Below are 16421 nucleotides of genomic sequence, written 5' to 3' on the forward strand. Positions count from 1 at the left end.
AAATAAGATAACCACCACTACCACCACCACCACCACCACTATCCACAACACCACATACACACACACACACACACACACCACTCACACATAAGCACACATGATGGCACTACAACGCAGCGCAACCTTCTGTGTATAAGCGGTTGTGTTAAAATGCTGTTAATTACGTAAGAATATTTGTGGATTTATTCGCCGACATCATTTACCAAGATTCTGACCACCACCACCACCACCACCACCACTATAATTGCTACAAAAATGATTGCCTGGAGACAGATTCAGGTAAGTAATTCTGTTCTTTGTGTAACTCATTCAAGGACTACTACGTATATAATGATTGAATTCTTGTAACCTTCTTTGTGTTCTTCAGTGATGTTTGATGGAAGGAAAGAGTTATGTGGCATTTGCTGGATAAGTGTGCGTATTGTGAGTAGAAGCAGGAAAGCGAGGGTGGGCGGCAGCGGGAAGGCTAAGAAATATATATATATATATATATATATATATATATATATATATATATATATATATATATATATATATATATATATATATATATATATATATATATATATATATATATATATAAAGATTTTCGTTTATATTCTCTGGAGAAGGCAGAGAGCTGTTGACCACCTGATATGTCACTGCTCCTGCTTGCATACCTTCACCCATATGCCTGTTCGCCTTAATATATGTGCAGCATTGTTTGTCTTCGGGAAATACTGCCAGAGAGCGCTAGTGGCTGTTTTTTTTCATGCCAACTGCTTCTCAAATAGTTTAAAAGGCTTGCAGTTGAAGTTTACGGATTTTTAAGGATGTTTTTTTTTTTATGGTTCTAGTAACATATTAACGACATTTATTAGTTATCAAGAGGTGAAACACTCTTTGGAACTCGGCTAATAATTTTTGTAACATTAGAAAATGGTCGCGGTGGGAAAGCAGAGCGTTTCAAAATAAGGGCACATGAATCTCCACCCCCTCAACCACTATCCCTCACAAACTGACACAGTCCCCGCTGCAAACCATAATGTTGACATCCATTCTCTATTACCAAAACACCTTCCCACAAAGCAAATTAACCACAAAACCCCAAATTCACCATGGAAATAAGCGCACCAGGATAAAATTCGTTAAAAAACACCCTAATCCGAAACAAGAGAGGATGAGGAGGTGGAAAAATAAAGAAAATTGGGGTATATTAGCAAATGAGGATTAGTATGGCCGCTCTGCGTTTCTTCAGCAGCACCTGACTGACTCTATTCCATTTTACCGAGGAGATGAGAGGGTGAGTGCCAGCCTTGGCCACTTTAAGGATACATGAAGGCGTAATTCACTCATACACGAGGTGAGAAGTGTACATAGTTTTGCGTATAAGGATAAATTCGCATGGGAAGAAGAAGGTGGTGAAGATTAACTAAAATTTTCGTATATTTTTGCCGTTTCTGCCTTGTGTTTTGCGTGTGTTCGTTTGTCTGTGTGCTTTTGAGGCTGTTCTGATCAAGTGTGGTAGCTGTGTGGTGTTGTGGTGGTGTGGTAGATCATGGTATAGATGTTACAAGGTTATTTATCCCCCCCTCCCTCCCTCCCTCCCTCTCCTACCTCCCATCTTCCCTCCATTCCCTCTCTTCGCTTTTTGCTTGTTTACCTCTTCTCTTCTTCCCTTCCTTTTTCTTCCTTTCGTGTCCATTCCTTGTTATTCACCCTTTTCTTGCTTCAATCTCTGTTTCTCACTTTATTTATCGCTCCTTCCCCCTTCCTCATCCCTTCTTCCCTCCATTTCCTCCCTTCTCCGCTCTATTTCTTGTTTACCTTTTCTCTTCTTCCCTTATTTCGCGTCTACGCCTTGTTATTCACCTTTTTATTCTTTCTATCTCCATTTCCAGTTTCATTTACCTCTCCTTCCTTCTTCCTTGCTTCTCCTAACTTCTCTTCCTCTTCTCTCTTCATTCCTTGTGTCTTATTTATTTATTTATTTTTTTTTTTGTCCTGTTTCTTAGTTGTTTCTGTGTTTCGGGGCATTATTGGTGTGATTTTATTAAGAACTTAGTCATTTTTTTTTTTTTTATGAATGATGTGTCAAGTTGAGGGTTTTATGGAAATGACTAGCATTAATCCAACTAGTGTAGCTGTGAGATGGAAATGTTTGGGTTATTGCAGTATTGTCTGTGAGTATTTTAATTTCAAGATAGTGGGCTTTTAATTCATGGGGCAAAATTATGTTTTTTTTTTTTCTCTTTTTTTTCAATCATGATCAGCAACAGCAATGAAATTAATGGACTGAATTCATTTGAAGCAAACCTAGCCCTTGTATGGAAACTCTGACGGTGTTCTATTAATTTCTGTGCAAAAATGTGATGCTTTTTTAAATCCTCTGGAACAGCAATGAGAGGAACTTAATTAATTGAAAACCTAACCTAACCTCATCTAACTAAACCTTACCTTATGTTACCTAGCCCTTGTGTGGAAACTCTGATGTGGTAGAGCTATTTATTTCTGGGCAAAAATGTGATGCTTTTTTTTTAAGTCCTCTACAACAGCAATGAGATGAACTGAATTAATTGAAAACCTAACCTAATCTTATCTAACTAAACCTTACCTTACCTTACCTAACCCTTGTATGAAAATGATAATGTTCTATTAATTTCTGACCAAAAGTATATTACAGTCACCCTCGTTATCCACAGTTTCACTTTTACACGGCTTCGCATTTACACGAATTGCTGCCGACCACAAATTTAAATAACAGATGAGGTGATGAGAGGCAGCCTACCAGATTACCTCACTTTTTTTTTCCTTTATTTTTAAGTTAATCGATAAATAAAACGTTTGTAACCATGTACGTGTTTTTTTTTTTTTTTTTTTTTTTTTTCTCTAGTGGTGTGAAGGAAGGGATAGGAAGACAGGGTGAAGCTGTGAAGGAAGATAGGGTGAAGTGTGAAGGAAGACATGGTGAAGTGTGAAGGAAGACAGGGTGAAATAGCATCCTTCTCTCTCTCTCTCTCTCTCTCTCTCTCTCTCTCTCTCTCTCTCTCTCTCTCTCTCTCTCTCTCTCTCTCTCTCTCTCTCTCTCTCTCATCTCTCTCTCTCTCTCTCTCTCTCTCTCTCTCTCCTCCACCACCTTCCGCCTCTCAATAATAACAATATACCCAGTAAATAAAATAATAATCTGTATATTAACCCACAAATTCCCACAATCTCCCACACATTTCCCCTTGTATATTTCTCAGTACACACACACACACACACACACACACACACACACACACACACACACACACACACACACACACACACACACACACACACACACACACAAAGGCATAAACAGGTTCTCATTAAGTTTATCTGTTCAAATTCATGGTAGTATTGTAGTTTTATCCTTGCCTGTGACTTCCATTGTAACATATTTTTTTGTTGTTGTGGATATAGTGCAGAGAGTGAGAGAGAGAGAGAGAGAGAGAGAGAGAGAGAGAGAGAGAGAGAGAGAGAGAGAGAGAGAGAGAGAGAGGGGGGGGTATTAAAAAAGAAAGTAAAATGAGAGGAAGGAAATACAAAAGTTACTTAGAAAAAAAGATAAAAAAAGAGTTGGTGCTGAAAAGTAGAGAGAGAGAGAGAGAGAGAGAGAGAGAGAGAGAGAGAGAGAGAGAGAGAGAGAGAGAGAGAGAGAGAGCATTCAGAAGTAATGTGTAAATATCCTGTCTTTAAATTCTCCTTAATTCTTCACTTCTCCTGACCCTAAATTAACAGAGAAGGTGAGAAAAAAGGGAGACAAGCATCAACAAAAATAGAAACACACAGAGAATTCATAAATAACTAAAAAAAATTCCCTTGTTCTCTAAAAAAATTCTCTGCAACCTAATTTCGGCGACTCGTATAGGGATGAAAAAAGAGGAAGTGGAGACAGAGAGAGAGAGAGAGAGAGAGAGAGAGAGAGAGAGAGAGAGAGAGAGAGAGAGAGAGATAACGCTAATGAAGGAGTTTGTAAAGAGACAAATAGAGATAAATATTCACAGGAAATGTACATGTGTGTGTGTGTGTGTGTGTGTGTGTGTGTGTGTGTGCGTGTGTGTGTATGTATGTATGTATGTTAGTCACTTAGCACCTTTTTATGATGCCTACTAGTAAATTTCTCTCACCTACCTTTAATTATCACCTGTCTATGTTAATTGGCATGTATATTCTCTTATTATCACATTTATCTTCATCCACCTATTTTATATTTACATTTATTTATTTATTTTTTGTCATTTTAATTGTATCTGTGAATGGAAATATTAGTGAAGCCCTGAATGCTGATTGGTGGCAGTGAGAGAGAGAGAGTGAGTGAGTGAGTGGGTGAGTGAGTGTGGCAGTCACCTCACAGCTATGGAGGTGGTGAGGAAGGTGAGTAGAGAGAGAGAGAGAGAGAGAGAGAGAGAGAGTGACAGGTTCGTTTTGCTATTAATAGTGTCATTATTATTATTATTATTATTATTATGAGAGAGAGAGAGAAAGAGAGAGAGAATATCTTTTAACTTATTAGTATTATTGTTTTCATCTCTTTCTCTCTCTTTCATCCATCTCATCCATTCTCCCCTCTCATTTCTCACTCACTTCTTTTCACCCACCTTTGCTCACCCAGCCAGTCCCATGTGCACCCTGGATCTTTACTGTCACCCACCCTTCACCCGCCCTGGCATCCGTCATCCACCCACACCCCCAGACTCACCATAACAGAGCCTAGGTAGCACTCATCCAAAAAAAAATTGATATATACTCATATCATCCACTTCTCACCCAGCCTGTCATTCGTCACTGATCCGTCTGTCATCCACCCACAAACACACACTATGAAAGACAGTCTAGGTAGCATTCATCACTATAAACCTTAATCTTCATTCATATCCACTTCTCACCCAGCCTGTCATCCGTCACTGATCTGTCTCATCCGCCCACAGACATGCACTATGACAGACAGCCTGGGCAGCAAGAGTGACCATTCGGGCCACTCTGTCATCCAGGCTGGTCTCCGTGCCCGCATGGATGTGGTGTGCGTGGTCGACCTCATCTTCCCCGAGCACCTCCACCACAGGAAGCGTGCGTGGGATGAGGTCAGGAACAGCTGTGCGGCCATCAATGCCAACTGCCACCACATACAGGTCAGTGGTAGTTATGGTGGTGGTGTTGACCCTCTGACTACCAATTGGTACACCTTTCAGTAATTACTAGGCAATCTGAGGCACATTCACTTGTTCTTCAGCCGCCTCCAAGCTTTAAACTGGGTAGAAATCGTGATATCTATTAATTTTTATCCCTTTGTTTCTTGTAGATGTTTGTAAAGATTTCACGCATTGCCTCTGGTGCCATTAATTGTCTTGTATCACAGTGGAAGGGTTTAGATGTAGATAAAATGCTGTAAGACTTGAAAACTGAGCTGCAGAAATAAATGTAAATATTGAAAGTGCAGTTTTGTTTGAATTTAGGTCTGAGTGGCGTGGTGAAGGCAGGCAGGTGAGGAGGAAACAATGAGAAAGGGGTAAATGATTGAGTTGATTGAGTGTGAAAGGTTGGTTGACTGGCTGGTTTTTTAGTTAATTCCCCTTCTTTTCTGTTACTGTTTCCTGAATGTTGGAAGTTTAGTGCCTGGTGATTGGTTCATTAATTTCTCTTCTCTCTTTTTTTTTTATATAATCTTTTGGGGCATGGTTGATTGGTTCTTTAGTTTGTTCCCCTTCTTTGTTAGCATTTTCAAGCGTTAAAATTTGACTGATTGTTTAATTGATCAGGTTATTCCTTTCATGATATTTCCCGGGTGTTAAAATTTCATTGGTCGTTTGATTATTTCATTAGTTTATTCTTTCTTTGTTTTGCTGTGTTGATGACTGACTGACTGACTGACTGATTGACTGACCGATTGGCTACCTTTTTTAATTTACTCTTTCTGATTGGTTACCTTGCTTTATGCCTTTTCTGATTGGTTACCTCATTAATTTACCCCACTTCTGATTGGTTACCTCATTAATTTACTCCTTTTCTGATTGGTTACCTTACTTGATGCCTTTTCTGATTGGTTACCTTATTACTTTACTCCTTTTCTGATTGGTTACCTCATTAATTTACTCCTCTTCTGATTGGTTACCTTATTTCTTTACTCCTCTGTGTTTCTCAGTCACTGTTTGCTGGCCCCCCATACAGAAAGAAAGATTTTCCTAATTCGACATCAATTAAGACAAACATACTAGGATACCCCTGCATTAATTAGAAGCTGGTCAAGTTACAGGAAAGTTAGCATAAGAACGTACACAATTCACTAAGTAACGGGTGAACTTAATCTTACTGACACTGAACTTAAGTCTTATCATTTGTATTCTATTTTTTTCTGTCGCTGTTACTCTGGCATTTAAAACGTTTGCTATTTATACTCTGTTCCATTTTTTCCTTATTTGTTTTACCAGTTTTTTTTTTTTTCTCTCTTTTTATCTTTCTCTGTAGTGTTTGTGTCCCCTCATCACAGTTCTTGGTAATGATGTAATTTAGATTCTCTTGTTTCTTGTTACTGCCATTTCTAGCTACTCTGCATGTGTGTGTGTTTGTGTGTTTGATGGGGGATGTACGTATGTTGGTGGTTTCCAGTAATGTGTGTATACGTGCATGTGTGTAGGTGTGCATGTGTGTGTGTGTGTATGTACGTATTCTCACATCCTTTATTGATATCACGTTTATATTTTATCATTTGCGTTCTTTTATTTTTTTTTCCCCAGCAGGTTTTATGAATAACTTTCTACTGTTGCCTCCTCTGTGGTTATTTTCATCATATCTCGGAGTATTAGCAACACTTCTTAACTCAGCCCATTTTCCCCTCATTCTGTGCTCTCAGTTGTCTCTCAGTCGTTCATCCGTATTTGTAACCTTCGGAACATCTTGAGTTACTTTTTATTTGTTTGTTTTGGTGGATGTTTGAGTTAAGTGTTTTTTGTGCTTTTTGGAGGAGGAGAAGGAGGAGGAGGAGGAGGAGGAAGGAGACAAGCCCATCTATATTCAATTCATCACAGGAAAAGAGACAACATACCAGAGACCATGGTGTAAATATTAATAGCCGTGTTAAATTGTTACCCGGAAGAGAAAGACAGACCAGAATGTGACCTAACAACTTAATGAACAACAACAACAATAACTAGAAACATTTAAAACTCTCGTTAGCCGGTACATCAACACAACAACAACAACAGCAACGAAGGTGATTTAACGAGGTACACTGTAGGAAATAAATCAACAGACAGACCAACAAACAAAAACAGCAAGGACGATTTTAGGAGGAAGACCTTAATACCCAAATCACCTGATACAGTAACAAAACAACAACAACAACAACAACAACAATAATTTTACAAGATAGATCAGAACACAAATTAACCTATACAGTAATAAACAACAACATCAACAACAAAAACAACAATCAGACACTCATACAAACAGAATAACCCAAAAAAAATACACAAATTGCCACAAAAAATAAGATTAACACAACAACAACAACAATAACAACAACAACACTAATCAGACACTCATACAAACAGAAGAATCAAGAAAACACACAGATAGGTCACAGGAGAGTGACGTCAGGAGCTGTGTGGCTTAAATACGTCAAATGAGAGAGATAGGAGGTCCGATGAGTGTGTGTGCGTATGTGTGTGTGTGTGTGTGTGTGTGTGTGTGTGTGTGTGTGTGTGTGTGTGTGTTGATAATCTGGTGACGTCAAGAGAGGCTGTATGCGCGCGCGTGTGTGTGTGTGTGTGTGTGTGTGTGTGTGTGTGTGAGAGAGAGAAAGAGAGAGAGAGAGAGAGAGAGAGAGAGAGAGAGAGAGAGAGAGAGAGAGAGAGAGAGAGAGAGAGAGAGAGAGAGAGGTGGTTGATGTGTGTGTAACCTTGTTTGTTTGTTTGTTTATGTATGTGTATTTAGGTGTCGATGATTCTCTCTCTCTCTCTCTCTCTCTCTTGTGACATGGAGAGTACGTACAGATGAGTCAGGTTCTGCGAGCCACAAGAAGATGGTGAGTCACATCCTGTCCAGTCGGGGCGTCTGCTGGCCTTATCTATGTAGGGTGACTGTGATGGGGCCCCTGATTCCCCTATGTGAGAGAGAGAGAGAGAGAGAGAGAGAGAGAGAGAGAGAGAGGTACTGATGTGTGGGAATAAGTTAATCTTTTCACTACAAGACAAATTAACCCTAAAAACTGTCTTTATTTCATTTATAAAATCTAGAAGTTCTCTTTATCCAATTATTTAATCCTAGAATCTCCTGTCATCTTATTATTTGACCCTAAAAACTGTCTTCATTTCATTTATAAATTCTAGAAACTGCCTTTAATTCACTTATAAAATCTAGAAGTTCTCTTTATCCTATTATTTAATCCTAGAATCTCCTGTTATCTTATTAATTGACCATAGAAACTTACTTTATTTCATTTATTAACCTAAAAATTCCCTTTATCTTATTAATTGACTTTAGAAACTCATTTTGTTTCATTTATTAAGCACAGAAACTTCCTCTGTCCCATTAAATCATCTTAGAAACTCTCTTTGCTTCATTTATCAATCCTAAAAGTTCTTACTCCATTAAAACTCCTTTGTCTAACTCCTAACTTTTAATTAAGCTCCCTGGCACAGTTTGAGAAGCCAGATTTCAGGGAGACCAACATGCTAGACCCTTATCCTTTTATTTAACCCAAGAAAACTGTTTTACCCTACTGAATAGCTCTAGAAAATCTTTAAAACTCCCTTATTTATCCTGTAAACCTTAGTTAAACTCCCTTTCTCCTCCCTGGCACAGATCGAGAAGCCAGATTTTAGGGAGACCAACTTGCTAGACCCTTATCCTCTTAATTAACCATAGAAAACTGCTTTACCCTATTGAATAACTAGAAAACCTTTAAAAATCCCTTATTTATCCTGTAAATCTTAATTAAACTTCCTCTCTCCTCCCCTGGCACAGTATGAGGAGCCATATTTCAGGGAGACCAACATTTTAGGCCCTTATTCTGTTAACTAACCCTAGAAAACTGCAAAATAACTCTAGAAAACCTTTATTTATCCCATAATTCATAATTAATCTCCCTCTCTCCTCCCCCTGGCACAGTTTGAGAAGCTGGATTTTGGGGAGACCAATGTCCTGGACCAGTTTTACAACGCTGACGTGGCCATCGTGGACATGTCAGTGAGCCTCCAGCAGCACTCTCTCTTCTACCACCTGGGTGTGCGAGAGAGCTTTGACATGAAGGAGAACATTCTGCTGTACAACGACAACGACTCTGAGGTCACCGTCCCCCTCAAGGTAATGTGGCGGTGGTGGTGGTGGTAGTGGTGATGGTGGTAGTAGTGGTGATGGTTGCAGAGTGCTTTTATTAATGTTGGGTTTATTTTCTATCCTCTTTTGTATTTTGTGAAGTTTGGAATGAGATAGCTAGTGATGGTGATGGTGGTGGTAGCTATACTGCCTGTACAGTTAAATATTTGTTAAGTTAACGTAAGAACACAAGGGTTTTTTCCAAGATAGGCCTACACATGGCAGTCCCTATGAGAAATATGCCTACCTACTTCCACCTATTTCAAGAACACAAAGGTTGGTGCAAGATAGGCCTACACATGGCAGTCCCTATGAGAAATATGCCTACCTACTTCCACCTATTTCAAGAACACAAGGGTTGGTACAAGACAGGCCTACACATCGCAGTTTCTGTACGCATACCTACCTATTTCCACCTACCATCCCCATCCATAAATTCGTCTAATCTTTGAAAGCTTCCTTATGTCTATTTTTGGGATTTTTGTAGATGTTTAGATCAATATAGGCTTTAGTTCTTGTTTCTCTCTCTCTCTCTCTCTCTCTCTCTCTCTCTCTCTCTCTCTCTCTCTCTCTCTCTCTCTCTCTCTCTCTCTCTCTCTCTCTCTCTCCTCTCTCTCTCTCTCTCTCTCTCTCTCTCTCTCTCTCTCTCATATCTTAAACTCAACACTAAGATCATCACTCAGTCCATTCCTCATCACTAACGACCCATCACCTTGTTCCCTCAGTTCTCGTGCAGCAACTACGTGTTCATCTCGTACCGGCTGCTGGACACGGGGCTGTGCGTGCTCACCGACCCCAGCACACGCATTGGAGCGGAGGACACCATGCCCTCAGAGTCCCGGGTGCTGCTCTCCACAAAGCTGCGTCGCCACCTGCAAGATGTTGAAATACAGTCCAAGTGAGAGAGAGAGAGAGAGAGAGAGAGAGAGATTTTTTTTTTCTCCTTCTTCTTACATTAACCACTGCCACACCTCCCTTTACTCCTAATAATTCACTTTAGAAACTCCTTTTTATCCTATTAATTATTCTTAGAAACCCCCTTTACAATTTATTTATTTATCTATTTATCTATTTATTTATTGTGTGTGTGTGTTACAGTGAATCTATTGAATGTTCAGTCCTCCTATATTAACCATTGCTACAGTTCTCTTGTATTAGGTAGAAGGTAGGAGATGTAGGTACAAGCACAGAGGAGGAGGAGGAGGAGGATGAGGGTGATGGAGTAGTTTACAAGTCATCTCAACCAGTCACATTGCAGTCCATATCTCAGTTTCCTGGATAACCTTTACCCTTGTCACCCCCAGAGCTCATATGAAGGAGAAGTTTCTGGCCGACCTGAGGAAGGCGCGGGATGTGTTCTCCGGGGAGGAACTGAAGAAGCAGCTGCACAATCTTCGCCGACGTCTGGATGACCCAAATATTCTGTCCATCGATGTGGTCCTCAATATGCTCATATCCCTGCGAGAGATTCAGGTGTGGAGGAGTGGGTGGTGGGTTAGGTTAAGTTAGGTTAGGGTAAGTTAGGTTAGGTTAAGTTAGGTTTAGTTAGGTTAGGGTAAGTTAGGTTAGGTTAAGTTAGGTTTAATTAGGTTAGGATAAGTTAGGTTAGGTTTAGTTAGGTCAGGTATGGAGGAGTGGGTGGTTGGAGGTGGTGGGTTAGGTTAGGTTAAGTTAGGTTAGGGTAAGTTAGGTTAGGTTTAGTTAAGTTTACTTAGTTTAACTTAGGTTTAGTTAGATTAGGTTAAGTTAGTTTAGCTTATCCACTTCTCAAAGCTGTAATAATTGTGGATGATGAGCAGGGTTGGTGGATTAGGTTAGGTTATCTGCTTCTCAGGACTGTAATGAATGAAGTGAGTAAATGAAGGGTTGAGTGAGGTAGGAGGTGGATGGAGAGCTAAGAGAAATAGAGGTAGATGAAGAAGTAAATGAAATATAGAGATGAATAAAGGGGCAAGAGAAATAGAAGTGTACAAAGAAGCAAAAGAAATGCAGAAATGGATAAAGAGATAAATAAAGCAGAGATGAATAAAGAAATAATTGAAATATAAAGACGAATGAAGACTCAAGACCCTCACCCACCTTTGCAGGACTACGACGCAATGGTGCAGCTGGTGGATGACCTCAAGACCATCCCGAACCGCAAGCTTTACACCAGCACACCCGCCATCCGGTTCCTCTACGGTTTTGCCCTTAACAGGTAACCATACAACACCTGACAATAATTAAACAAAAAATAAATTAGTAAAAGCAACAATACCTTCCTAACGCAGCCATCCAAGCAGACAAGAATTAAACAAGAAGCAAAAGATAGATTATCAGTAAGGACCAGACACACTTCTGTAACCTAACCATCCCGACAGGCGCAACATGGAGGGGGACAGGGAGAAGGCGCTGGCTGTCATCACCCGTGCCCTGGAAAAGAAGGAGAATGAGGTGCCTGATATGGTGTGTTTGTGTGGACGCATCTATAAGGTGAGTGTGACTGGCAGCCTCTTGAACAGTGGGTGTTTATCAAGAGAATTTTGGCCACTGGCAGTTTTCAGGAATTGTGTGTTTAATTAGAGAATTTCGGACACACTGTGGTGATTTTGTTGGGGCCGTTTTTAGACATTGTGGCGTGATTCTCTTTGTTTATTCCTTCCTTCCTCTCTCCATTCATTTATCTATCGCCCTTATGTCCCTTTCCCACTCTATCTCTCTCTCTCTCTCTCTCTCTCTCTCTCTCTCTCTCTCTCTCTCTCTCTCTCTCTCTCTCTCTCTCTCTCTCTCTCTCTCTCTCTCTCTCTCTCTCTCTCTGATTACTTCTGTCACTGTCTCTTCTTCCATCTATCAGTCTATCCACCCATTCCACTTACCACTGACCTCTTCCCCTGCAGGATAAGTTTGTGGAATCTCAACACACAGACCAGGAGAGCCTTCGTAATGCCATCTTTTGGTACCGCAAAGGCTTTGAGGTGCAGCCCAACGAGTATGCTGGCATCAACCTCGCCACACTGCTTGTAATAGATGGCAACGACTTTTCCAAATCGGCCGAACTTCAGCACATAGGTGAGGAAGGAATGTGTGTGTGTGTTTCTTTGTTGTTTATGGTATAAGTCTTGGTTGTGATGTGTTGTTGCTTGCTTGCTGTGAGGAAACTTCTTCCACTCCCATTTTAAAATTTCCAACAAAACATCTTGCTTAGAAGTGTATTGAGACTGTGTGTGTGTTTGTGTGTGTGCTTGCGTACAATGTTTGGTGATGTGTAGAGGTGAGGGAAATGTCAGTTTATCCGTCCCTCAAAGTCATCTGGTGTTAACTTCAAATAATGCCAGTCAGTCACTCCTTTCATTCAACACTGAGGGAAAACAAGGAATGAAATCACTCCCTCATTCCAACACAAAAGCAAAACAAGAACACTAAAGAAAACAGCAACAATAAACACGACAACTCCTTCCGTCCAGCACCAAAAACAAAAACGAAAACAAAACAAAACAATAACTAACCCTTTCCTTCCAACAAGAAAAAAATAATAATAACAATAACAGAAACAATGACTCTACCTTCTAACACAGGAATGGTCCTCAACAACCTCATTGGCAAGAAGGGGTCACTGTCATCACTGCAAGACTACTGGGACGTGGCCACCTTCTTTGAGATCAGCGTGTTGGCAGAGGATTATGGAAAGGCGGTGCAGGCAGCTGAGTGCATGTTTAGATTGAAGCCTCCTAATTGGTGAGTGGTGTGTGTGTGTGTGTGTGTGTAAGGGTGGTGCATTGTGGGAGTGTGTTTAGTGTTGGTGAGAGAATGGTAGGTGGTACGTCATTAAAGAGTTTGCATTTCACTTTTCTGTCCTTCTTATCTATCTTACTATCCTTCATCCATCCTTCTTACATTTCTTCCATCCTGACAAACTTTTTACTCTCCTTCACTATCTCACTGTCCTTATTTTTCTTAATTTTTTGGCAGTGGAAAGTCATTAAACAGTTTGCATTTCACTTTACTGTCGTTCTTATCCCTCTTACTATCCTTTATGAATCCTTACTGTCCCTCTCATCATCTTTCTTACTTTTCTTCCATCTTGACAACTTTTTTTGCTATCCATCACCTATCTCACTATCCTTACAGTTCCTTTCACTGTCCTTACCATCCTTCTCACTATCCCTCTTACCTGTCTTCGCCTAACCTTATGTTCCCCACCATCCCTCCGGCAGGTACCTCAAGTCCACCATTGGCAACATCATGCTCATTAACCGGTTCCGTAAGAGGCCGGAAGACTGTGAGGCGAGTCCAGAGGAGAAAATATTTAACTTCTGGATCGAGTACTTTGTCGAGGCCACCAAGACGGAGTTGGGGGACATGATTCGCTTCCCTGTGAGTCCTGGATGTTGTTTTGTGTTTGTACATACATGGGGTTCTTCATTTATGATTAGTTTTGTAAGCATTAATAATAATAATCCCCTCGTTGCCTTTTAGTTGCTGATTCTGGAGCCAAGCCGCATGTACCAGCCTAGCTACTATCTGCCGAGCTACGTGACAGTGAACCTGGGTGCCGAGGAGAAGAGCCTGCAGCTGTACAACCTGTGCATTGAGCAGATGAAGGGCACATGTCGCCAGGTGCACTACTGGCTCTTCACCGCCTCCAGCATCAAGAGCATCACGTCAGTACTGTGTCTTTAACTAATTGTGGTTCACGGGAGGAGGAGTCTATGCTCATGCTGTTGTGTCTCCATATTTACTGGTGTTAGATCTCTTTTAAAACCACTCTCTTAGCCCCTCAGCCTTTGACAGAGATGAAAAGTACTCCTGACCTTACTTTTTGTGGTTTTAGAGATCAGCCACACACCTTAGACAGTATGTGGGTGAATAATAAGTAATAAAATAATAAGAAATTACATTCTCACCCAGGCTGTACAAGAGGGACGAGAGGGCAGTGTTCCTGTATGTGCAAGAGAACTCAGACGACTTCCAGATGTTCTTCCCTTCAGAGCAGTGCCGCCTCACCTTCTTCAGGCTAGTGCAGGAGCTTACTGCCGACCAGAAGGGCACCGTCATGGACCTGGAGGCTGAGATATCTGGACCAATACAGGTGAGAGGTGATCAGTTGTGGGTCACATTGTTGATCAGTTTGTCTCTTAATCAGTCCATCAGTTAAACTATCAAATTTGCAGCTATTGTTCCAGTTATCTTATCATTTCTGCAAACAGTCTATCAGTCACCTTATCAGTCAGCGTATCACCTAATCAGTCAGTCAGTGAACCAGTTATCCCATCACTTCACTAGTTAATCAGTCAATCACACTACCAGACACTACCCTTTCACTTCACCCCATCACCCCAGCAGTCACCTCCACGATCACCCCTCTCTATCCCTCCACACAGTCTGTCATTCATTCATCCCATCACCCCAGCAGTCACACACACTCATCCATCTCTATTCCTCCACACAGTCAGTCATTTAAACATTCACCCCATCACTCTAGCAGTCACCCACATACTCACCTCTGTCTATCCCTCCACAGTCATTCAGACATTCACCCCATCACCCCCTCTCTCTCTCTCTCTCTCTCTCTCTCTTAACAGTACGAGTATGAGATGGATGACACCGGAAAGAGGATTGTACTGGGTAAAGGAACATATGGAGTGGTGTACGCTGCCAGGGACCTCAGCACTCAGGTCAGGATAGCCGTCAAGGAGGTGCCAGAGAAAAACATTGGGTGAGTTGATGCAACCTCGCGTCTTGTCCTTGATCTTGTCTCTCGTTTTTTTGTTTATTTATTTATTTTTTTTGTTGTTGTTGTCTTTGTTCTTTTTCTGTCATGTTCTTGCCCTTATTTTATTTTCATCTTCCTTGCTTTTTTTTTTTTTTTTTTTTTTTTTTTTTTTTTTTTTTTTTTTTTGGGGGAGGAGGGGTCTGTGTTCTTGTTCTTGTTTCTCTCATTCCTTCTTGATTGCTTTTGTTTGTTTTTCTCTTTTGTCTCCCTCATTGTCATCTTTTTCTTGGTTTGTCTTTTATTTCTGTTTACTTCTCTTTCTCATTTTGTCTTCTTGCCTAGTATTTTTGTCTCCTTTGTCCTTATCTTCTTTGTCTTTTTTTCTCTTTTTTTTTTTTTATTCATCTTCATCTTCCTTGCCTTTGTTTGCTTCATTTCAGTTTGTTTCCTAATGTTCTTTTCCTCTCTCATTCTTATCTTCCTTGCCATATGTAGAGAGAGAGAGAGAGAGAGACCAAAATAAACAACACACACACACACACACACACTCACTCACTAAGCACAGGACTATAACTACACCACTTCTCCACACCACCACTACAACACCACCATTTCTTTCCACCACTAGGGAAGTACAACCTTTACATGAAGAAATCCGGCTTCACTCCGAGCTGCAGCACCGGAACATTGTAAAGTACCTGGGCACAGCTTCGGAGGACGGCTACTTCAAGATCTTCATGGAGCAGGTGCCGGGTGGGTCCCTATCGGCGCTGCTCAGGTCTAAGTGGGGCCCCCTGAAGGAGAGCGAGGCCACGGTGGCTTACTACACCAAGCAGATCCTGGAGGGCCTCAAATACTTGCACGACCAGAAGATTGTGCACAGGGATATCAAGGGTAGGTCCTGCAGGGGCTGTGGTGGTGGTGTGTGTAGAGGCATTACAGTAGAGAGGCTGGTGTTATTGTGCACAGGGATGTCAAGAGGAGGTGCTTCAGGAGCTGTGGTAATAGTAGTGGTAGTATCCTTAAATTTTTGTGACTGCCTTTGACTCTTGGGACCAGCACCTCAGTGGGCCTTTTGTTTATCATTTTGTTGTCATTGGCTGGTTCTCCTTTATAAAAAGTAAATAAATAAAGCGGTGTGCATAATGGCATTAAAGTGGAGTGGCTGGTATTGTTATATTGTGCACAAGACTTAAGGAGAGGTGGTGCAGGGGCTGGATCACTATTATTGTACATGGGGGTATTCAAGACTAAAGGTGGTGCAGGAGCTGAATCACTGTTATTGTACACAGGGGTATTCAAGACTAAAGGTGGTACAGGGACTGGATCACTATTATTGTACATAGGAGTATTCAGTACTAAACTATTATAAACTGAGCAATATTAAATTATGAAAAACAGAAGAAAATAT

General features: G+C 40.9%; 1 protein-coding gene across 7 annotated transcripts in view; it reads left to right on the top strand.

Moving 5' to 3' along the window:
• Positions 1-44: 44 nt before the first annotated feature.
• Positions 45-16421, top strand: part of LOC135091296 (mitogen-activated protein kinase kinase kinase 15-like) — a 35091-nt gene continuing 18714 nt past the window's right edge. For 2 of the 7 annotated variants that reach the window (XR_010262463.1, XM_063988795.1), the window contains exons 1-14: positions 45-279; positions 4935-5135; positions 9112-9306; positions 10044-10216; positions 10623-10791; positions 11406-11515; positions 11679-11790; positions 12195-12366; positions 12873-13032; positions 13512-13671; positions 13774-13958; positions 14206-14386; positions 14880-15013; positions 15639-15904. Coding sequence is in view for 6 of the 7 variants with exons in the window: in XM_063988795.1 (XP_063844865.1) it covers positions 256-279; positions 4935-5135; positions 9112-9306; positions 10044-10216; positions 10623-10791; positions 11406-11515; positions 11679-11790; positions 12195-12366; positions 12873-13032; positions 13512-13671; positions 13774-13958; positions 14206-14386; positions 14880-15013; positions 15639-15904 (2242 nt within the window). In the remaining variant the exon portion in view is untranslated. Of the gene's footprint in view, positions 280-1125; positions 1343-4322; positions 4381-4934; positions 5136-9111; positions 9307-10043; positions 10217-10622; positions 10792-11405; positions 11516-11678; positions 11791-12194; positions 12367-12872; positions 13033-13511; positions 13672-13773; positions 13959-14205; positions 14387-14879; positions 15014-15638; positions 15905-16421 lie in introns of those variants that run through there. The other 5 variants (XM_063988789.1, XM_063988794.1, XM_063988791.1 and 2 more) reach the window with 4 other exon arrangements.

This window comes from Scylla paramamosain, chromosome 37 (assembly GCF_035594125.1).
Source record: "Scylla paramamosain isolate STU-SP2022 chromosome 37, ASM3559412v1, whole genome shotgun sequence".
NCBI lineage: Eukaryota > Metazoa > Arthropoda > Malacostraca > Decapoda > Portunidae > Scylla > Scylla paramamosain.